Source organism: Pan paniscus, chromosome 11 (assembly GCF_029289425.2).
Source record: "Pan paniscus chromosome 11, NHGRI_mPanPan1-v2.0_pri, whole genome shotgun sequence".
Taxonomy (NCBI): Eukaryota; Metazoa; Chordata; class Mammalia; order Primates; family Hominidae; genus Pan; species Pan paniscus.
The window spans coordinates 3,775,235-3,797,225 of NC_073260.2; the positions used below are offsets into that span (position 1 = coordinate 3,775,235).

General features: G+C 55.0%; 2 protein-coding genes across 6 annotated transcripts; both read right to left on the minus strand.

Annotated features, from left to right (window-relative positions):
* Positions 1 to 739: 739 nt before the first annotated feature.
* On the minus strand, positions 740 to 8,149 carry PAEP (progestagen associated endometrial protein). Of its 3 annotated transcripts, none has more exons than XM_057303174.1 (7): positions 8,008 to 8,149; positions 7,471 to 7,544; positions 7,011 to 7,084; positions 4,878 to 4,988; positions 3,718 to 3,822; positions 3,431 to 3,447; positions 740 to 2,689 (listed from the first exon to the last, which is right to left on the minus strand). In XM_057303174.1, the coding sequence occupies exons 1-6, from the start codon at positions 8,101 to 8,103 to the stop codon at positions 3,431 to 3,433; spliced, it is 477 nt and encodes a 158-aa protein (XP_057159157.1). In that variant the 5' UTR covers positions 8,104 to 8,149; the 3' UTR covers positions 740 to 2,689. The 3 variants fall into 3 exon arrangements, with proteins under 3 accessions (XP_057159157.1, XP_003816990.1, XP_057159156.1); XM_003816942.5 differs by having other exon boundaries at positions 7,471 to 7,610; XM_057303173.1 differs by having other exon boundaries at positions 3,402 to 3,447; positions 7,471 to 7,610.
* A 7,601-nt stretch (positions 8,150 to 15,750) lies between these two features.
* LCN1 (lipocalin 1) lies at positions 15,751 to 21,065 on the minus strand. Of its 3 annotated transcripts, none has more exons than XM_008970049.4 (7): positions 20,918 to 21,065; positions 20,328 to 20,458; positions 19,163 to 19,233; positions 18,488 to 18,585; positions 17,534 to 17,635; positions 17,307 to 17,333; positions 15,751 to 15,947 (listed from the first exon to the last, which is right to left on the minus strand). In XM_008970049.4, exons 1-7 carry the CDS (start codon positions 21,005 to 21,007, stop codon positions 15,774 to 15,776), a joined length of 693 nt encoding a protein of 230 aa, XP_008968297.2. In that variant the 5' UTR covers positions 21,008 to 21,065; the 3' UTR covers positions 15,751 to 15,773. The 3 variants fall into 3 exon arrangements, with proteins under 3 accessions (XP_008968297.2, XP_008968296.2, XP_003816989.2); XM_008970048.4 differs by having other exon boundaries at positions 17,534 to 17,631; positions 18,475 to 18,585; XM_003816941.4 differs by having other exon boundaries at positions 15,834 to 15,947; positions 18,475 to 18,585; positions 20,918 to 21,007.
* Between the last annotated feature and the right edge of the window lie 926 nt (positions 21,066 to 21,991).

A 21,991-nucleotide genomic window follows, 5' to 3' on the forward strand; every position in this document is an offset into this window, starting at 1 on the left:
TCCCTCAACTATCTACTTCCTGTGTGCTCTCTGTTTCATACTGGGCTCTGACTGATAGAACACTAATATCATTACTAACATGGATGTGACTACTGGGTTGAAGTAAGGATTTCTTGGCAATGCCTTTTGCTCTAGAATATACTCCAAAAGAGACCAAAGTGTGAATAAACTGGGGTACCATCAGAGAGAACGAGATGCCAGGGTCTCTCTGCAGGCCCTGGCAGCAGGCAGCTAGGTAGTTGTCATGTAGCACAATTAACATCCTCTTAACAACACAGTGTGCATGAGGTCCAGCCACAGATTTTGAAATGAGGATGTGTGTTCCATCCCTGTTTACAGCCACTAATACTGGCAGTGATCAAGCCTCACACAGGATTGCTTCGCAGCCAGCCAAGGAAAACACTTCACTAGAAAAAACAATTACCTGAAGCAGTTTCTTTCCTCTGAAATTGTCGATTTTAGGGTTTAGTTTCATTTATTTCTGTTTTCATTTTATGGCTTGTCACCTTTTACTTTTTGTTTTAATTTTATATTTTAAATACATAAAATGTTAACTGGTTCAAAAGTTAAAACTGCATGAAAGTTACACTTATAAAAGGCTGACTTCGATTCCTACCCTCTGCATGCATTTTTATCCTCAGAGATGACCATACTCATTAATTTCCATTCATTCCTCCTGTGTCTTTTTCCAAATAGGTGTGGACAGTCTTAATTCCATTCTTTCTTATATGAAAGTCAGCAAAGACCATGTACCTGCCTCTTTGCCTCATTTGTCTCACTTAATGACATGTGCTAGAGATTTACTCTGTGTCCATTTGTAGAGAACTTAAAGGGAAGGGGTTTTAATGTTTTTAACAGACTCCAGCATCTGCAGAGAAATCATGGTATTCTTGATCCTTTAATTACACAATTATGTCCAGAGATGTCTTCCAGGGGTGAAGCTCAGGTAGACGCCTCTGTGATTCTCTCACCGTGTGACTGGGTTCCAGGGGCACCGGTACTGTTCAGGGTGTTTGCTTCGACACACAGTGTGGTGTGGTGATGGAGCCAGCAGGTGCAATGGTTGTGTGTGTGGGTATTAGACTCCCTGCCAGTCCATGTGCCACCCACCAACTGGGCAATGAGACAGTAAGGGCTTCTGCCCCATGGGCAGTCATGAGGATGAAATGGCCTATTTGAGTTTTGTTTTTGTTGTTGTTTTTTGGGTTTTTTTTTTTTTTGAGATGGAGTCTCGCTCTGTCACCCAGGCTGGAGTGCAATGGCGCGATCTCGGCTCATTGCAACCTCTGCCTCCTGGGCTCAAGCAATTCTCCTGCTTCAGCCTCCAGAGTAGCTGGGATTATAGGTGGTCCGCCACCACACCCAGCTGATTTTTTTTATTTTCGATACAGATGGAGTTTCACCATGTTGGCCAGCCTGGTCCCGAACCCCTGACCTCAGGTTATCTGCCTGCCTCGGCCTCCCAAAGTGCTGGGATTACAGGTGTGAGCCCCCATGCCTGGGTTAAAATGGCCTGTTTGTTATATAGACAGTGCAGACGTTCCTTACAGCCTCATAAGTCCTAGTTACTCCTGGTAGGGCCTGGTTTTGTGGAGTTTTGATGGAGATATTTTCCCAGCATTAGAAACGAGTGTGGAAGCTTTGCCCCCTCCACATGCCTGCGACTCTTCACATTGCCTGGTTTCACCTGTTCCCGAAAGGAGCATGAGATCCCTGGCCGCTTGCCCGGCTGCTCTCGATGCTGGGGGCTGGGCTGGGACACAGACCTCTGACTGTGTCTGTCTGTCTGCCTTGGGAAGGGTCCTTACCTACTCTACTTTGTCTCCAGTCTTCTCTGATCTGTTTTGGATGCTTATATTTGCATTGAAATCATCTCTTTTGGATTGTAGAAAATATATTCTGGAGTCAAATAGCATAATCCCTTATGACTCTTTTAATCTATTTTCTCTTAATCTGTGGTGATTGATACTTGCTGGAATTTTTTTCCCAGGTGTTTCTGACAGGTGAGCTAAATCCCACCATGCCCACCCCTCCCCACCTTGGGGCACAGGTGCATGAATTTGACATGTTTCTCTGATTTTGTCATTTTTGCTTTTATCTTCCTTCATTCTATTTTCTTACTTTCCTCATTCTAAGGCTTTTTTTTTCTAACAAGAGCTCATTAGAGATTCATTGATTTTAATTATTTCTTGCTAACCCATTTCAGTATTAAAGACTATGAGTTTTCCTCTGGGCTCATCAATTCTGATATGAGTGTCCTGGTTTTATTGTTCTAGACATTTCACAAGTTTGTGAAAGTGGACCCTTCTATTTTGTAGATAAGAAACTTGAGGTATTTTCTCCACCAGAAGCTGCCCATGGGTCTGTAGCAGCTCCGGTTCTGCCAGGCGGTGGCCTGGGCCTGCCCCGACCCCAGGCCCTTGTTCCTGAATCCCACACCCAGCAGTGACTGCGCATCCAGACAGGACATGCTCCAAGGGTTTATTAATAATCTCTGCCAGAGACTGCCCCCAGGGAGCAGCCTCCCCATGGCCGTGGTGCAGGTGTGCAGCAGGAAGGGGATGGGGACACAGATGACCACGTCATCGTCTTCTGAGCTGTCGATATTCTTTGAAAGGGCAGGAGGAAGTCCCACCGCTCTGGAGGTGTGGAAGGGTGGGAGTCCAGTCTTCCTGGAGGCGGAGACGAGCTGTTGGGTTTACAGGTCACTTAAGTAGAGGGAGGAAGAGCAGGGTGTTTCGGGGGAGCCCTGGAAGGACGTGGTGGGCTTGAGGACACCCCCTTAAGAATGTGGCACTGAAATCCCAGCACTTTGGGAGGCTGAGGGGGGGGATCATGAGGTCAAGAGATTGAGACCATCGTGGCCAACATGGTGAAACCCCGTTTCTATTAAAAATACAAAAATTAGCTGGGCATGGTGGCACACGCCTGTGGTTCCAGCAACTTGGGGGGCTGAGGCAGGAGAATCGCTTGAACCCAGGAGGTCGAGGTTGCAGTGAGCTGAGATTGTGCCACTGCACTCCAGTCTGGTGACAGAGCGAGACTCCATCTTAAAAAAAAAAAGAACGTGGGACCAAGACCTGCAGGTCCCCAGCTTCTCATGCCCTTCCATGTAACCATCCTCCTTCCTCCTCCTATAGCCCCCACCATTTCCAACCAACACCCCTAACCCCAAAAGAAAGCATGAGGTCTGACTATAGGGCACAAGCCCGTGACTAATACAATGGCTGCAAGACACAGGCTGGGCTCGTGAACGGGGACGTCAGCAGCCTGGCTTTCTGGAATCACAAGACCAGACCCCAGTTCACTCCTGCAGGATCAGCCCTGAACTGGACACAGTGGGGTCTGTCCCAGGGGCCCAGAGAGGCAGCCGCAGACAGTGGGTGAGGCTGATACATTACCCAGGAGGCAGGACCAGGCAGGAGCTCACCTAGAAACGGCACAGCTCTGTGGGAGGAGATGGGACAGTGGAGGTGTCAGCGAGAGAAGAGACAGCTGGGGACACAGCAGCCCCAGGGCTAGAGAGGGGATGAAAGGATGGCGGGAGAGGGCAGGACCCCACCTCAGGCTGGCTCTGCACCCCAGGAGGCCAGGGGAGAACAGGGGAGGGGCCAAAAAGGAGTGACCTGAGTCCTACAGAGCTAGCAGCGGGCTCGGGCTGAGAAAGAGGCAGCTTCTCCTCCAGCTGAGGCTGGGCGTGTCCTAGGCAGAGCTCACCTTCCATCTGTTTCAAGTCCAGCAAGTACCATAGGTGCCTGGGCAGGGGCCTGAAAGCCCTGATGAATCTCTGCATGATCTCATCATCCTCCACCAGGACTCTGGCTGTGGAAGAGGCTGGGTCAGTCCTGGGCCCCTGGGGCTTCCACGAGAGCTGGGGAGCTCCAGAGGCCTTGCCTGAGGAGGGAGGGCAGAGAAGGAGGCCCCAGTGCTCCGAGGTCTGGCAGAGTTTGGTCTCGAGTAGGTTCCTAGGGCGGTCTCCGGGGCTCTATCCACCTCGCCTCCAGGTTCCCTGTCCCCAGCTCCCACTCCTTGGCCCGGCCCCCTCTGCTCCGCTCTGGGCAGCGCTGGGGTCTGCACAGCTTAGGATGGTGTCTACAGAGTCACAGGAGAGCACAGTGCCTGCCTCCCCCAGTGCCCGGCTCTCACCAAGCATGGCTGAGGCTGATCAAGAAGACACCTGTGTGACCCCAGAGGAAACACTGCACTCAGAAACATGGGGAAGGGCTGTGCCTATGTGGCTATTTTGGTATTCCTGGCCTTCGTTTGGTCAACAGCATCATAGGTTTCAGGGCGTTTTGACTGGACGTCCAGTGAGTATTAATCTTTCCACCAAGCCCAGCCCCTTGACTGGTGACCGTCCCACCGGCCCTATATCAGCTCCTTGCTTTGTCAGAGGACTCGATGAACCGCTGGAGAAAAACTCAGCCTGGCTGGGCGTGGTGGCTCACGCCTGTAATCCCAGCCCTTTGGGAGGCCAAGGTGGGTGGATCACTTGATCCAGGAGTTGGAGACCAGCCTGGCCAACATGGTGAAACCCCGTCTGTACCAAAAAATACAAAAATTAGCTGGGCATGGTGGCGTGCGCCTGTAATCCCAGCTACTCTGGAGGCTGAGGCACGAAAATCGCTTGAATCTGGGAGGCAGAAGTTGCAGTGAGCCGAGATCACGCCACTACACTCCAGCCTGAGTGACAGAATGAGACCCTGTCTCAAAAAAACAAAGCAAACAACAAACAAATAAAAAAAACCAAGAAAGAAAAAATCAGCCCACAGGCACCGAGGTGGACAGGAAGCCAGTTGTCAGCTCCCCAGGGTTCCCAGCCATGGACGTAGCTGCTACCTCTCACCCACGTTGACCTCATGTGCTGTGAGACCCACCCAGGTACTGGCACATCATGCTCTGGATGGGGGTGGTGGTGTCCTTTAGGCAGAGAAACAGGAAATTGTCGTAGTCAGTATCGAGCAGCGTAGCCTCGTTCGCCACCGTATCTGGGGACAGAAGAGAAGAACCAAAAGGAAGATGAAGCCTCCGTCTCAGCAGAGTCCTGCGCAGGCGTGTGGACATCCCACCACACTAAGTGGCTTCCTCATCCACTGACACCATGGGACGTGGCCCCTGGTGTGGACCATGGTCAGGGAAGCCAGGGAGAAAAGGAGAGAAGAGGCAATGTGGAGGGCCATGGAGCCCCGGCTGAGGGGGAGAGGCCAGGTGTGCAGTGGAGAGGCAGACACGGCAGGCAGGGAGGCTGTGACCTGGAGAGACTCCAACTGAGAAGTCACGTACGGGTGAGGACGGCGGGAGATGGCACAGGAACAGGGCACGGGGGTGGGAAGAGGGAGAAGAAATGGACCTTGGAGAGTGGCTCGATTCTGGGGAGGCAAGCAGGGTCAGAAAGGCCTGAGGCAAGTCCCAAGCATGAGAAGCAAACTGTATTTGCTGGGAAAATGTGCCCATGAGGGGATAAGAGACCCCAGACCCTGACCACCTCTGTCTTTTTAAAAAAATAATAATTAACAAAATAGAACAAAATGTTGCAAATTGTTAGGAAGAATTCAGTGGACCAAGGACATGCTGTAAGCCCCTCTCTCTTCCCCCAGAGAGGCCTCGGAGCTCAGCCTAAGACCAGAGCTGCAGCCCCAGAGTGCACAGGAGGCAGCCAGGCCCACGGGAACAGCAGCCACTTGCCCACCTGCCCACCTGCCCACCTGCCCACCTGTTCACCTACCCACCTGTTCACCTACTCACCTGCCCACCTGTTCACCTACCCACCTATTCACCTACCCACCTGCCCACCTGCTCACCTACCCACCTGTTCACCTACCCACCTGTTCACCTACCCACCTGCCCACGTGCCCACCTGTTTACCTAATCACCTGTTCACCCACCCACCTGTTCACCTAATCACCTGTTTACCTACCCACCTGCCCACCTGTTTACCTACCCACCTGCTCACCTGCCCACCTGTTCACCTGGCCACCTGTTCACCCACCCACCTGTTCACCTACCCACCTGCCCACCTGCTCACCTAACCACCTGCTCACCTGCCCACCTGTTCACCTACCCACCTGTTCACCTAACCACTTACTCACCTAGCCACCTGCCCACCTACCCACCTGTTCACCTACCCACCTGCCCACCTGTATACCTACCCACCTACCCACCTGCCCAGCTGCCCACCTGTTCACCTACCCACCTGCCTGCTTACCCACCTGCCCACCTACCCATCTGTTCACCTACCCACCTACCCACCTACCCACCTACCCGCCTACCCAGCTTTTCACTTACCCACCTGCTCACCTACCCACCTGCCCACCTACCAACCTGTTCACCTGGCCACCTGTTCACCCACCCACCTGTTCACCTACTCACCTGCCCACCTGTCCACCTACCCACCTGTCCACCTGCTCACCTACCCACCTGCCCACCTGCTCACCTACCCACCTACCCACCTGCCCACCTGTACACCTACCCACCTGCCCACCTGTATACCTACCCACCTACCCACCTGCCCACCTGTTCACCTATCCACCTGCCCACCTGTTCACCTAACCACCTGCTCACCTGCCCACCTGTTCACCTAACCACTTACTCACCTAGCCACCTGCCCACCTACCCACCTGTTCACCTACCTTCCTGCCCACCTGTATACCTACCTATCTACCCACCTGCCCACCTGCCCAGCTGCCCACCTGCTCGCCTGCAGCCTCCCTGGCCTTTTGTGAGGCCAGAGTGAACAGTGCACACAAAGCACCTGTCCCCTGTGCCTGGGCACAGTGCAGACCCACATCCAGTCATGTCATGCCAAGAATTAGTACTTCCCCTGCCCTCCAGGTAAAAGATGCCTCTGGGGTCAGCATCAGGTTGACCGGAGTAAACACTCTGACTCCCTGAAGCAGAGAGAGTGGGGACAGGCCAGGCCCCACTCCCTCATGCCCCAGCAGAGCCGCCTCTGGGAGAGCGTGGCTCGCATGCCAGCACTGAGCCAGCCCTTGGGGCCTGGGGACGCTCACAGTTGATCTTGAACTTCTTTGGATTCTCAGTCTTCTCTCCAAGGACCTTCTTCTCAACACAGCTGTTGTTCTCCCTGAAAGGTGGTGACAATAGGATGAGTGGCCACTTGAATTGGAGTTGCCTTCACTGTCACTCCTAAAATCAGGTTACCGCGGGAACTTCCCCGGGTCCAAGGAGCACCGCGGCCCACAGCCGCCCAGACCTTCTCCTCAGTCTGACCCGGGGCTGCACTGTGTGGTTGGCTGTCGGCCCAGAGCCTGGGGCAGGGGATCCAAGGGGACAGGGAACGTCTGGAGCCCTGGTTTTCCACCCCACCCTCATGGAAGGGCCACAGTGAAGCCCCTGGCTGTCAGAAAATGCCTGGGGCTGAGTCCAGCTCCGCCCAACCCACCCAGTCCTGGACCCCTGAGGGGGGAGACTGTGCCCCCGCCCAGCCCGTCTCAATGATGAGGAACCCACCATCTGTGCAGAACGATCTCCAGGTTGTCCTCGGGGGTGGGCCACAGTGAGGTGATGTGGACCCTCAGAGGGGCCTTCAGCGTCGCCATGAGGGAGATGTTGTTGGTCGCCATGGCCATGGAGTGCCAGGTCCCTGCCAACTGAGGGGGCCTTGGGCTGCACGGCGGTCCCACCCCACCATGGCTCTCGTTGCACCCGGTGCAGGCGGGGCTGAGTCTAACTGGGATGGGTACAGTGAGCATTGGATGGTTGTCTGCTATCTACCAGATCCTGGGCTATGAAATTTCCTGTACTTAAAATGACCAGTCTGTGCTAACTCAGGAGTGTTCCAAAGTCCAAATAATGAGTCACCTAGGATGCTGGGAAACCAGAGAGGCCACCCTAAAGATGGAGAGCAGGGCTGAGGGCTTCCTGACGTCATGGCGTCCATTCTGGGCTTCCTGTAGGTTTCTGAGATCCTGGGCTTCCCGCCTGCCCACAGCTCCCACCCACCCCAGGCCTCCCACAGTAAAGCGCCCGCTCCCCCCAGCCTCAAACCTTTGGGAGCTCCAGGTCCTGCTTGGTCTGGGGGATGTCCATGGCCGGGACACCACAGACCAGGGCCACGCCCAGGGTGAGCAGGAGGCACTGCATGGCTGCGGCTGTGGGTGGCTCTGAGCTCTGGAGCGAGAGGGATGCTGAGGCACTGTGGGCTCAGGGGGCCTTATGTAGGAGGAGGGCAGACAAGAGCCCCGCCCACAGCCTCGCCATGTGATTCCTCGAACCTGTGACTCATCCTTGGCCCCTGGGCAGCTTCCTCCACTGGGGCAATGGGAGGCTCTTCCCTGTGTCCACGCGGGAACCTCCTCTGTGTCCGGGCTGGGCAGTTCTTGGCAGGGCCTCAGGTGGGAGGGGCCTGGGTCGGGTCCAGGCTGGCAGCGGCGGGAGCACCTTCTGGGTCGGGGCTCCTGGACAATGTCGGGTCAGAGGCCAGCACTGAGGACAGCTGTGCCCAGGGCAGGGGTATGGCCTGTGGGGCAGGCAGAGGGCCTGAGAGCCCCATGGCTGCCCCAGGATGCCACAGACATCATGCCAGTGGGTGACGGACTGCACGGTCATAATCCTGACCTGTACCTTCCACTCAGCCATCCCCAGGTGTGCACACCTGTGTCCCTCAAACAGCCAGCCTCTGGACAGGTGCACACTGCCTGTTAGCACTGTTTCTCTCTGACTCACAGGCAAGACGGGGTGGAAATGGGAGGCAGTGGACTTTCAGACTTTGTCCTACAGTCTATATTGGATGCACTTTTTCCCACAGGGAAGCATCACTTTATAACTTGCAATCGAGCCAGCATCTCATTCCCTGGAGAGCACCTGAGTCCTGAGGCAAGACACGGGTGTCCACTCCCACTCCCCCATCCATCAGAGCAGGTCATTCCGGCCAGGGCAGCTAGGCAAGAAATGGTAACTAAAGGCAGGCAGATTGGGAAGGGGGAGGTATACCTGTCTCTATTCGCATATAACATCATTGCCCAGGTACAAAATTGCAAGAACTCTACAAAACCCCTCCTAGAACCGAGTGAGGTCAGCAAGGTCAATCGCACAAAAATCCACCGTGTTCCCACACAGTGTCAAGGAGTAGACAGAACCCGAAACTGGAAATTCAGGATTTGTAATCACACACACAGCATGTAGGCAAAAATCTCACCAAATATGGACAGGACTTAAACTCTGAACCCAAGGAAGGGAAATCAAAGACCTAAGGAAAAGGACAGGCACAATGTGTTCATGGGCTGGAAGCTTCAACACAGCAAAGGTGTTAGCTCTCCTCAACTCAACCTAGAGATTTAATGCAATTACTATCAAATTCTCAGCAAGATATTTTGTAGGTAGCTATAGACATGTGTGTGTGTGTGTACACACACACACACATATATATACATATATATATATTTTTTGAGGCAGAATCTTGCTCTGTTGCCCAGGGTGGAGTGCAGTGGTATGATCTTGACTCACTGCAACCTCTGCATCCCAGGTTCAAATAATTCTGCTGCTTCAGCCTCCAGAGTAGCTGGGATTATAGGCGCCCACCACCACACCTGGCTAATGTTTGTATTTTTAGTAGAGAGGGGTTTTCACTATGTTGGCCAAGCTGGTCTCGAACTGCTGACCTCAAGTGATCTGCTCACCTCCACCTCCCAAAGTGCTGGAATTATAGGCATGAGCCACCACACCCCACCATATGTAGATATATAGAGAATTTTTTTTTTCTAAAATTTACATGTCAAGGCAAAGGAACTACAATTGCTAAAGCCGTTTTGAAGAAGAATAAAGTATAAAGAGTTAGTCTACCCAAGTTTACAAGCACTATTATCAATAGTCACCAAGAGAGTGTGGTATTGGCAGAGAAATGGACACATAGATCAATGGGAAATAGAGAGTCCAAACATGGACTCACACACAACAACAGACCTTTAACAAAGCTGCAAGAACAGTGCATGGGGGAAGTGTTGTCGGAAAAGAGGGTCCCGGTCCAGACCCCAAGAATGGGTTCTTAGATCTCACACGGGAAAGAATTCAAGGTGACTCACAGAGCACAGTGAAAGCAAGTTTATGGGAAATGACTCCGTGCCAGAGCCAGGCAACCTCAGCGAGCAGGAGGAACGCCTGTCCTCTGTGAGTGCCTCTGCCTGCTGCTTGTGAATGAATGGTTAGACAGACGAGTACATCTGCCTTATGGGAGACTCATCCATAAAACGAGGTGAACTGCTGATACCCACAGCAGCAGGAGGGCATTCAAGGGAACTACGCTGAGTGAAAAAGGCCAATCCCAAAAGGTCGCATACTCTATGACTTTGTTTATACAATATTCTCGAAATGACATTATAGAAATTGAAAGCTGAGGCTGGGCGTGGTGGCTCACGCCTGTAGTCCCAGCACTTTCGGAGGCCGAGGCGGGTGGATCACGAGGTCAGGAGATTGAGACCATCCTGGCTAACACGGTGAAACCCCATCTCTACTAAAAAGTAGAAAAAATTAGCCAGGCATGGTGGCAGGCGCCTGTAGTCCCAGCTACTCGGGAGGCTGAGGCAGGAGAATGGCGTGACCCCCGGAAGGTGGAGCTTGCAAGTGAGTCAAGATCGCGCCACTGCATTCCAGCCCGGGAGACAGAGCAAGACTCAGTCTCAAAAAAGAAGAAAGAAAAAGAAAAAAGAAATTGAAAGCTGATTCGTGGTAGCCAAGGGCTGGGCCTGGGGAATGGGCATATCTCTAAAGGGGTAGAACAAGAGATCTCTGTGGGGATGCACCATTCTATATGTTGATTGCCGCGGAGGTTACACACATCTACACATGTAAAAAATTGCATAGAACCACACACACACACACACACACACACACACAAGCAAATAGAAAACTGGTGAAATAGGAATAAGACCTGGTTCTGCACGATGTATGGTTATGTAAATCTTCACACAGTAGTTATGTGAGGTCTGACTGTAGCTATGCACAGCAGGCAAAGGGAACGCAGGACCCCTCTGTACTATTTTTGCAGCTTCCCATGAATCTATAGTTATTTCAAAACAAAAGCTAAAAAATAACAACACAACTCAAACTTCCCCTCCTGGTTAACACACAACAGCAGGTATCGTATTTGCTCACCTTAAACAACTAGAAATCCAGGAGATTTCGGAAGCAGTGCTTTCTGAATATTTGACAACAGGCAGCGAAGGATCATGATCCCTGTGAGATACAACACGAGTGCTGACCTCTGTGACCCCAGCAAGGCCTGGCTCAGGGCAAACGAACCCAAACAGATCCCAGGGTGCCACCCCACACACACTGAGGAGAAGAGTGTTAGAGTGTGGGGAGGCGGAGGGACTCGACTTTGCTGGGCAAAGCTTCGGAGAGAAGGGGCTACACGGAGCGCTCAGGAGACACACAGAGGGGCAGGGAGGAAACCTCAGAAATGGTCAACTGAGTGACTCTTAGAACTCACACAGCCGAGAAGAAAGCCTTCAGAATACACGGGGCAGCGGGCAGAATTCTCAAAAAGAGACTGAATTGGTAGCGGGGTTAGCAAGGGCTGTTCTGAACCCATTCGAATACAATTAAAAGCAAGTATTGGGAAGATCCAACACGTTAAAAATAATTTAACTGTAGCCACACAGAGTCTAACATTATTTAACGAAAAACAAAATTGAGTGTGTTATTTCTTGCTGCATAAGAAATTGTCTCCAAACACAGCAGCTTCAAACAATGATTTCTGAGGGTCAGGAGTGGGGGAGTGGCCCAGCTGGGTGGTTCTGGCTCAGGGTCTGCAATGAGGCTGTGGTCATGTTCTGGGACGGGACTTTGGGCTCTGGAGAATGTCTTGGAACTGGTGGACCACAATGGCTGGTGGGAACTTCAGGCTCCTGCCACACGAGCCTCTTCCTGGGGCTGCTTGTGACACGGTTCCCCACCATAAGCAGTATGAGGACCAGTGGGGCTGATGTCACACTCTGTGTCTGACTCATGCGCCATCCCTTCCTCCTTGTCATATCTATTAGAAGTGGGTCACCAGGTCCAGCCCACACTCAATGGAAGGCATCACACAACGGAAGCCATCCTGGAGGCCAGCTGCCACGTCAAGAAACCAACAACGTGAAATCCACAAAGTAAATATGACATCCAGTTAACAATTACCAGGCAGGCAATGAAGCAAGAATATAGGAGACATAACCAGGAGAAAAATCGAGTGATAGAAACAGATCCAGAAATGACAGTGATGGTGGACTTAGCAGATCAGGGTGTTAAAGACCCATTATAAATATCTCTATGTGCCCAAGAGGGTACTGAAAGGCAAGAGCTCAAGGAGAAGCAGAGTGGAAGGCATGGAAAAGACCCAGGAAGGAAAACGGTGCTTCCACTGTGGAAAACAATTGGCAGCTTCTTAAGAAAGTTAAACACATCATTATCCCATGACCCAGAAACTTTGCTTGAATTGAAAACAGGAATTCAAACAAATATTTGTGTGTGTGCATATTTGTGGCTGCACTGTTCAGAAGAACCAAAAGATGTAAACAACTCAAGTGTCTATCAAACAATGAGTGGACGAAAAGCATGGGGTCGGCTGGGCGAGGTGGCTCACGCCTATAATCCCAGCACTTTGGGAGGCTGAGGTGGGTGGATCACCTGAGGTCAGGACTTTGAGACCAGCCTGGCCAACATGGCAAAACCCCGTCTCTACTAAACATACAAAATTTAGCCAGGCCTGCTGGTGGATGCCTGTAATCCCAGCTACTCGGGAGGCTGAGGCAGGAGAATTGTTTGAGCCCGGGAGGTGGAGCTTGCAGTGAGCTGAGATCGTGCCACTGAACTCCAGCTTGGGCGACAAGAGTGAAACTCCTTCTAAAAAAACAAAAACCAAAAACCAAAAACCAAAAACAAAAACCAGCACTCTTTGCAGAAACTTAACAAAACCCAGAGTTTATACATCATTCAAACTGTTCAGGATACAATCCAAAATTATTATACACATAAAGAAAGGAAAATGTGACCGTTCTCAAGAGGACTGACTCTGAGCCAACATGGAGGCAGCAGAGAAACAGTGACTGCAAACAGCAACCAAAGGGATATTCTAAAACTAAAGATCACAACATATGGAAGGAAAATTCACCAGATACAGCAAAGAGAAAACTTGAGACACCTCCGTCAACAGGAAGATATATAAATAGAAATAATCCAGCCCTATGAATAAAGAGAACAAATATTGAAAACAAAAAGAGCTCGAGCCCAGGAGCTCCAGGCTGCAGTGAGCTATGATTGTGCCACTGCACTCTGGCCTGGGCAACAGAGCAAGACCCTGTCTCTTTAAAGAGAGAGAGAGAGAGAGAGAGAGAGAGACAGCCTCAGAGAGCTGAGAGACAATATCCAAAGGCCTAACACCCATGTAATTGAGTTCCAGATGGAGTGGAAAGCAATCATGGGCAGAAGAATCATTTGAGGAAAAAAGTTTTATGAAATCACAGATACAGAAAGCTTAGAAAACCCCATGCAGGATAAACAGAAAGAAAACACATTAGGTACATTAAAGTCAAAGTGCCAAAAACCACATTTAAAGACAGAATTTTCAAGCAACCAGAGAAAAAAGACACATTACATACAGCAGAAGCATGAGCTGACTAAGCATTGAGATCTCACCGGAAACCACACAGGCCAGAGACAGGGAAGCCGCATCTGTAAAGTGTGGAAGGAAAAGAACTGCAGTCAAGAGTTCTTTTTATTTTATTTTATTTTATTTTTGAGAGAGAGTCTCACTCTGCTGCCTAGGCTAGAGTGCAGTGATGCGATCTCGGCTCGCTGCAACCTCCACCTCCTGGGTTCAAGCGATTCTCCTGCCTCAGCCTCCTACGTAGCTGGGATTACAAGCATGCGCCACCATGCCGGGCTAATTTTTGTATTTTTAGTACAGACAGGGTTTCACCATGTTGGCCAAGCTGAATTCCCAATCTCAGGTGATCTCCCGCCTTGGCCCCCCAAAGTGCTAGGATTACAGGCGTGAGCCACCACGTCCAGCCGAGAATTCTGTGTCTGCTGAAAATATCCTTCAAGGGTAAAAGCAAAGTGAAACACATGCAGATAAAAGAAAAAGAAAACAATCTGTGGGCAGCAGCCAGCAGTATAAAAAATGCTATTAGGTTGTTTTGGTGCAAAAGTAATTGGGGTTTTTTGTCATTACTTTTAGTGGCCAAAGCTGCAATTACTTTTGCACCTACCTAAGAAAAGCCATTCTTCAGGCTGGAGGGACGTGATCAGCATGGAGACAGGACACTCAGGATCAAAGAGCACTCAGCGCAGAAGGTCTGTGGGTACAGAGAAAACACCCTCTCTGTTCCTTTATCACATGTGGGACTGCTTCAAGCATGCTCTGCAGTGCTGCGTCGTGGCGTCTCCAGCATATATAGATGTGATGCGTGTCAGCAATGACATGAGGGAGAGCACCTGTGCCATCACAAGGTCTGTGACATGAGGCAGAGCGGGGAGGACGCACCTGTGCCGTCACAAGGTCTACGACATGAGGGAGAGCCTCGACCTCCTGGGCTCAAGCAATCCTCCCACCTCAGCCTCCCGAGTACCTGGGACTACAGGTGTGCGCCACCAAGCCTGACTAATTTTTTTTTTTAAGAGATGGGGTCTCGCTATGTTGCCCAGGCTGGTCTCCAACTCCTGGCTTCAAGTGATTCTCTCACCTCAGCCTCCCAAAGTGCTGGGAACACAGGCATGAGCCACCATGCCTGGCCAGAATCGAGCACTGAGGCCTGGTTAGGGGCCAGCCTCTTCCTGAGCAGCTGATTGGTCCGCACAGCAGCCCTGCGCTAATCAGACGGCCCCACTGGGGGGCCACTCCCCACCAGCCCTCATTGCCCCAAGGCCAGGTACCAGACAACCAGGGACAGCCCCTAAGCCCTGGAGCAGAGAAATGACTCATGTTAGCTGGCCACAGGCAGCCGGGTCACCCGCTACACTTTCTGCTCCCTACCCTGAGCTCTGCAGGCTGTTGTCCTGTCCCAGGCTCAAGCCACCCCGTGTGGCCCTGCTTGGCAACTGCCCTCTCCTGCAGAGCAGCAAGTCACTAAGAGTCTGCCTCTCCTCGCTCCCAGCGTCACTGTGTGATGTTGCGCCATCGAAAGAAACTTTAAATCCTACAGACCGCCAGGGTCAGGAAAGGCGCCTGTGCCAGGTGGGACCTCTGGTGGCTGCCCCCAAGCTGGGAACTTGCTGTCCCAAACCTACCCAGGCACAGAGAGGGACAGCGTGGAGCCAGGCTCTGGGGGCAGTGCTGGTGTGGTTCCCCGGAGGACAGGACTGGTTTCCCCGGTGAGCTCAAGCCCGAGCGACACCCTGCCTTGAGCTGCTGTCCCCTCCCCCCACGTCCAGCCTCGCGGACTCAGCATCAGTGCTGAGGACACTGGTGGCCCTGCCCAATCCCTTCTGGGTGGCAGCTGCGCTTGGTCCCAGGCCTTCCGGTCTTACTTGTGCAGGACCGAGGAGTAGAGCCCTGCCCCCACCCCTGCAACCCCTACAGCCTGAGCTCAGCGGGTGGCTGACCTGCAGGAAGCACCCTGGGACCTTCAGGCCCAGCCTCCAGCACACACCCCCCTGCTAGGCCCCTCCCACTGTTGGCCTGCGGCACCCACCAGGGAGAACTGGGTCCAGGCTGGTTCCCTGTCCTTCCTCCCGCTTCCCACCCCCTCCCTGCACCCAAAAGAGCACCCAGCCAGCACCCCTCACCCCGAGGGACCCTACAGACAGGCGAAGTCACCGGGAACTGCTGAAGCTCTTTATGGAGAACCAGGAGAGGGGGCGCAGGGCAGGGGGAAGGCAGGGGGTGGTAGGAAGGGGTGCAGCCGGCCGGGTTCTGCAGGGGTGGGGAGCTTTTTCCATGTCCCTGTGAATGACGGAGGTGCTGGATGGTGCCGTCCTTGGGCTGCTGAGGAGCCAAGGTGTCCCCTGCCCTGGAAAGGGGGGGAGGGCGAGTGAGGCCAGGACAGCAAGGGTGGGAGAGGGATGCAATGTGGGGGCGCATGTGGGCTCTTGGGTGCTGCAGTGTGGGGGGCACATGTGGGCACTCAGGGGCATGGTGTGGGGGGCACATGTGGGCACTCAGGGGCTATGGTGTGGGTGGCACATGTGGGCACTCAGGGGCATGGTGTGGGGGGCACATGCTGCACTCTTGGGGGCTATGATGTGGAGGGCACATGCAGGCTCTTGGGGGCTATGGTGTGGGGGGCACAGCAGGCTCTCAGGGGTGATGGTGTGGGGGGCACATGTGGGCTCTCAGGGGCATGGTGTAGGGGGCACATGTGGGCTCTCGGGGGCTATGGTGTGGGGGCACATGTGGGCACTCAGGGGCATGGTGTGGGGGCACAAGTGGGCTCTCGGGGGCTATGGTGTGGTGGGCACATGTGGGCTCTCGGGGGCTATGGTGTGGTGGGCACATGTGGGCTCTCGGGGGCTATGGTGGGGGTACACACTGGGCTCTTGAGGGTTATGGTGGAAGGCACATGTGGGCTCTCAGGGGCGATGGTTGTGGGGGGCACGTGCTGGATCTCAGAGGCAATGGTGTGGGGGCCATGCACCGGGCTCTCGGGGGCTATGGTGTGGTGGGCACATGTGGGCTCTTGGGGGCGATGGTGTGGGGGGCACACACGGACTCTTGGGGGCTGCAGGTGGAGGCATCAGCCTCCAGATTGGAGCGGATGGAGCAGGGACCACCCCCACAGGCTGCTGACAGAGCTCCCTGCTGAGTGAAGTGGAATCAGGGTGACTGCAGGCCAAGGGGAGGGTGCGGGAAGGACAGCGATGCTGTCAGGGATTCTGGCTCTGCCCACACCTGGGCAGGTGACCTTGGGCTAGTCTCCAAACTCTGGTCCCCTTGTGCAGCCAGCAAGGGGCCCATGTGACACAGTGAGCACAGGCACGCCTGCCGCTTTGCTGAATCTTTGAGCAACTTATCGGGTAAGTGGAGTCACAAGCATGGCTGAGGGTGAGGGGTGCTGAGGAGGAACCTGAATCTCCCGCCTGCTCCTGCCCACGTGACTGGGGAGTAGACACCGTCTCCACCAGCAGCCAGCAAAGGCGGGCTCAGCGCTGTGGGCTTCCCAGCTGCCCAGGAGTCACACCCAGGGCAAGAGCGGAGGCTGATGCCCGAGTGTGGGCAGCTCAGGAGCAGAGCTCCCACCTGCCTGGCCTACGTGGGGCATCTCCCACCCAGGTAGGAGTGGGATGGGTGGGAGAGACCCCATGGCCTCTGGAAGCACCACTGAGCCCCAGAACTGGATTTTCTCAAATGTCCTCTAAAGCTGTTCACTCACCCTAATCGCTCCCTGGAGAGCAGGTTTCTGCAGGAAAAGGAAGCACAGGTGTTAGGAGACCCCAGGAATGCGGTCAGGACTGGGGCCCCTCATCAGCCACCAGCTCCACCACCCCAGGAAGGACAAAGCCAGAATTAGACACAGCACAACTACGTGCCCGTGCAACGTGGCTCTGCTGACGTCCCCACGCGGGGACATGGGGGGCTCTGCAGGGCCATGCCTCCTACCGCTCTGCCTGGGGATGAGGATGCTCTCCGTGCTGAGTCCGCGAGCTCCTGCGGCTTTCTCAAAGTCCTCCAAGGCTTCCAGGTTGTTCTCGGGGTCTCTGCCTGTGGGTGCCAGGACGAGATGTGGGTGCTCGAGGCAGCACTGGGCTGACGGCACCCCGTCCCAGCCTGGAGGCCTGAGCTGGGCTGGGGAAGGGGACCTCGCCCACCGTGGGGGGACTTGAACCTAGAGGCCCTCAGGCTGGCAAAGTGGGACCAGGGTGCCATGCACGGCTGAGAAGGCTCCTGCGGCAGCAGAACCGGGAGAACGGGAAGGGCTCTCCGTCCATCCCTGAGCATCTCCCGGAGTGAGGATGGACGGCACGACAGGCCCGCCCTGGAGGAAGCGCCTCTCCCCTTGGGGGCACCAGGGTCCCATTCCTCTGTCATTCGCACACCCCTGGCTCCAGGGAGAACTCAGGAGCCTTCATGGGCCTCGTCCTCTGACAGGGACGGCACTGATGCGCCACCGTCTGTGGGAGCCACCGCGTCCAGAATTCAACCCCAGGAGCTGGAACGTTCTTTCCATGCAGACTTCCGCTCACATCCCCGTTCCTCTTCCCTGCTGGACACCCCACAGGAACGCGCTCAAGGATGACACTGCAGGGAGCTGCTCCGGGGGAGGGCCTGGCCCACTCTGGGACACGTGTGACCTTTGAGCCCCTGTGCCTGCAGCTGCGGCTCCTTCCTGCCTCTGCTGCAGAGACCGAGGCCGGGGCATCCCAAATCCTGAACTCCAGGGGTGGGAATTGAGGCCTTTATCAGGAAAACTCATCCTAAGAAAACTGCAGTGGGTTCCTGGGTCCCAGAGGCTTCTCCCATGGGGAAGAGGGTGCAGGAGGCCGAGGGAGGAGGGAGGGCGGGAGGAGGCATGGGTTGCAGTGTGAGGGTGCGGGACCCACCCACGAGCTTCACCCCTCGGACCGGCTTCCCGTGCAGCTCGCCCTCACAGTAAAAGATGTAGTGGTCCTTCACGTGCGACCTGATGATGTATGCCACGTGCTTGCCCCCGTCTGCAGAAAGACAGCAGCACATTCCTGAATTAGCCGCCAGGGACTTCAGAGAGGATCCCGGGACAGCGTGCGTTGCCAGGCCCAGCAAGCCCCGCAGCTCCTGCACCCTCCCAGACTCCCAGAGCTCCCTGACCCAGGTTCCCCACCAGGCCTGAGCCCCAGGCCATGGGACCCCCACTTCCCAGGAACCTGATGCACCCGAGAGGCGGCCACATCCCAAACCAGTGAGTCAGGGGGGGTTCCTCCGGGTGTGAGGTCTGTAGAGGTGGGAGTTGGGGTACAGCCCCCCGCAGCCAAATACGACTCTGCTCCTGGCCCTGCCAGAGCCGCAGCCAGGGCTACGGGGCAAGCCCAGAGGGTCCTCCCCGGGACAAACCTGCCACACCTGGTGTTTGGGGTCAGGTGTTCAAGTCTCTAATGCAAATTGACCAGTGGGAGAAGAGAGTGGGCTTTTAGTGGAGTAAGAAGGCAGCAAAAGGCTTCCCAGGCCAAAAGGCCACCCCAAAAAGGCACTGGCTGCCCCCCTACATCCAGCGTGTGTTCAAGCTCAGGCTCTGGCTCAGGCTCCGGGACTCACCGGCCGTGTATTTTCCCGGCTCGTCAGTTTTCTCCAGGATGGCCTTCACCTCCTGGCACCGGCCACTTATCCTGGAAAACAGAAGCCCCCTGGCAAAGCGGCCCTGGCCTGTGCCTCCCCCGGCCCTGGAGCAACCATGCTGCAATGTCCTGCAAAGGTGGCCCCGAGTCTGCCACAGGTCCGTGGAGGAGGGTGCTTCTCTGCGTCTCAGACCCAGGCACCAGCAGCCCCTCTGGGTCCCATGCGGCAGTTCCCGGGGTCTCCCGAGGTGGCCAGGAGCTCTGCACCGCTCCTCCTGGTGGCTGCCTTCCCAACCCCCCCGCCCCCAACACATTTCCTGCCAGAGGCACCCAGGCTGCCTGGTTTGCAGGCAGCGTCTGTGGCGTGGGCCTGAGCCTCATCCCGCCAGCTGCATTCTTCCTTTTAGAGACATTCAGGCACAAGCCCCATATCCATCATCATCCGGCCCAGAGAGGGAAAGGTTCAGTGAGGGGCTTTGGGGGGAAAAAAAATCAGGGTCATTGCCAGGGTCAGTGACTTCCTAAGGGTCAGCCCCCAGGACCGGAGCACAGGCACTGCATGCCACTCAGGAGGGAGCCACAGGGGTGAAACCACACAGGTGGGAAGTTGTGCAGGTGGGAGCCACGCGGGTGAAATCAAACAGGTGGGAAGTCACAGATGTGAGCCACGCGGGTGGAAGCAGCACAGGTGAGAGCCGCACAGGTGAGCGCTACACAGGGATTTCAAGGGGGTCTTCTCCATGGTGTCCTATGCCCCCTCTTGGTCATTCTGCAAGCCCCATCCCTGCACTTCTCCAAAGCAGAAATTTACTGCCAGGACTGGCTCTGACTCTGGTCGGGGGTAAACACCTTTTCCCAAAGGGGCCTGCACGTCACCAGACATTCCCTAGTCGGAGGAGGAAGTGGGCAGTACCCAGGGCTGCCACTGGTAGCCCACAGGGTCTGATCCGGGGCCTCTGCCCCCTCAGGCCCCCTCCAGCCGAGGCACCTCAGTGGCACAGTTTGCCCTCAAGCATTGCAGGAGGGGCTGAGAGGGGCCTCCCAGCAGGTCTGCCCACCTCCCCAGCACCAGAGCTCTCCTGGGTGGGGAAAGGGAAGGCCCTAGACCAGGTTGTAGGCTGCCCGGCCGGCTGGCAGACACTCACAGCATGGTGACCTTGGCTTCCAGGTTGCCCCCTTCCAGGGTCGTGAGGGTCATGGGTGTCACCGATTCCAGATTCATCTCAGGGAACTCCCTGTCCACCGTCATGGCCTTCAGATACCACGTCCCTGACACCTGGAGAAGGCCCCTCTCTATCAGGCTCAGGCCGACTGCTCCAGAGCCTTCCCCTTCCCTGGCCTTCAGCCACTAGACTCTACCGCACCCCGAGGGCTGGAAACGGGGAACATCCCCCAATCTAACCCACCCAGAAAACACCCAGCACCCTCGCCAGGCCCATTTGAAGGTGGCTGCAGCCCCCGCAAGTCGGCCAGGACCACAGGAGCCCTCACCCTCAGGAGAGAAGTGAAATCAGCCAGACCCCCACCCTCCCAGCCCTGCCCACTCTGCACACCTGCACCACCTACCCTGCCAGCCCAGACCCCTGCTGCCCCATCCCACCATTCCCTCAGGGCAGGGCTTTAATGCCCAACCCAAAAACGAGGGTCTCCTTGGATGGGGGAGGCATGGGGTCTCCATCCAGTCTCAGCCTCGCCCCTTGCCCCCTCCAGCCCAGCCTTCCCATCCGGGCCTCACATCCTGAATCTCCTCGTCTGAGGCCAGGAGGTGGTGGGCCTGCAGGGCAGCAATGAGGCCAAGGCTGACGGCCAGGAGCAGGGGCTTCATCTCCGGGGTCTGAGTCCACGGCCGCCTGACAGGTCGCTTGCTGGGGCTGGGAGAGGCTGTACCAGTCCTCCCACAGCCACCCTTTATACCGCTGGGCTCAGGGTCCCCCAGGGACCTGGCACAGGAGACTGACCAATCCCTTCCTGGATGTAAACCACTGCCAGTTCTGCAATGGAGCAGATAACCTGCCATTATTGTTGGAGGCTGGTGAATAACAGCTTGTTAATTCCAGAGGATCACTTGGACAGGACCAGGTCCAGAGGAGCAGATTTGCAGATTTCACCTGAAGGGAAACTGAAGGGAGTGAAGAGCGTGCAGGCCTCCTGGGGACGTGTGCAGCCGTAACAGATGCCCCCCAGCCATCCCACACGGGCTGACGTGCACACCGCTGAAGGGGTTTGGGGTTGGAGTCCGAGGGCCGTGGGCTTGGGGCTCGGCTGAGCTTCCTGCATCTCTGGGCAGGTTACTTGGCCTCAGATTCATCATGGAAAAAAAGGGACCCTCCTGTGTGAACACGATACCGTGTGCATTTAAGGACGGTGTCCACTGTCCTGAGCAAGGTGTGCAGTAAGGACCCTCTCTGCTCCACACACAGAGCAGCAATAGGTCAGACAGACAGAAGACCAAGACAGGTGTGTGTGTGTGTATGCAGGTGTGTACATATATACATGCACACACATGCACAAACACACACACACTCACGTAAAACAAGGAATGGAGGAGAAGCACAGGCTGGTGATGGGGCAGAGGCAGGGGCCTGTCAGCTCCAAGTCCCAAGGCAGGCAGAGAAGGCCTAGGTCCGGCTCCTGGGAGTGATGGGAGGGGCTTCCCTGACTCCAGAAAGGAGGCTGAGAGACCCTCCCTGACACATCCCAGGGCTGTAACTTTGTATAACTTAGTGGAGCACTGTGGGCATAGGAAGGCAAGAGGACATCAACATGGCCTTGAGAGCAGAAGCTGAGACAAGCCGTCCTTGGAAAGGGT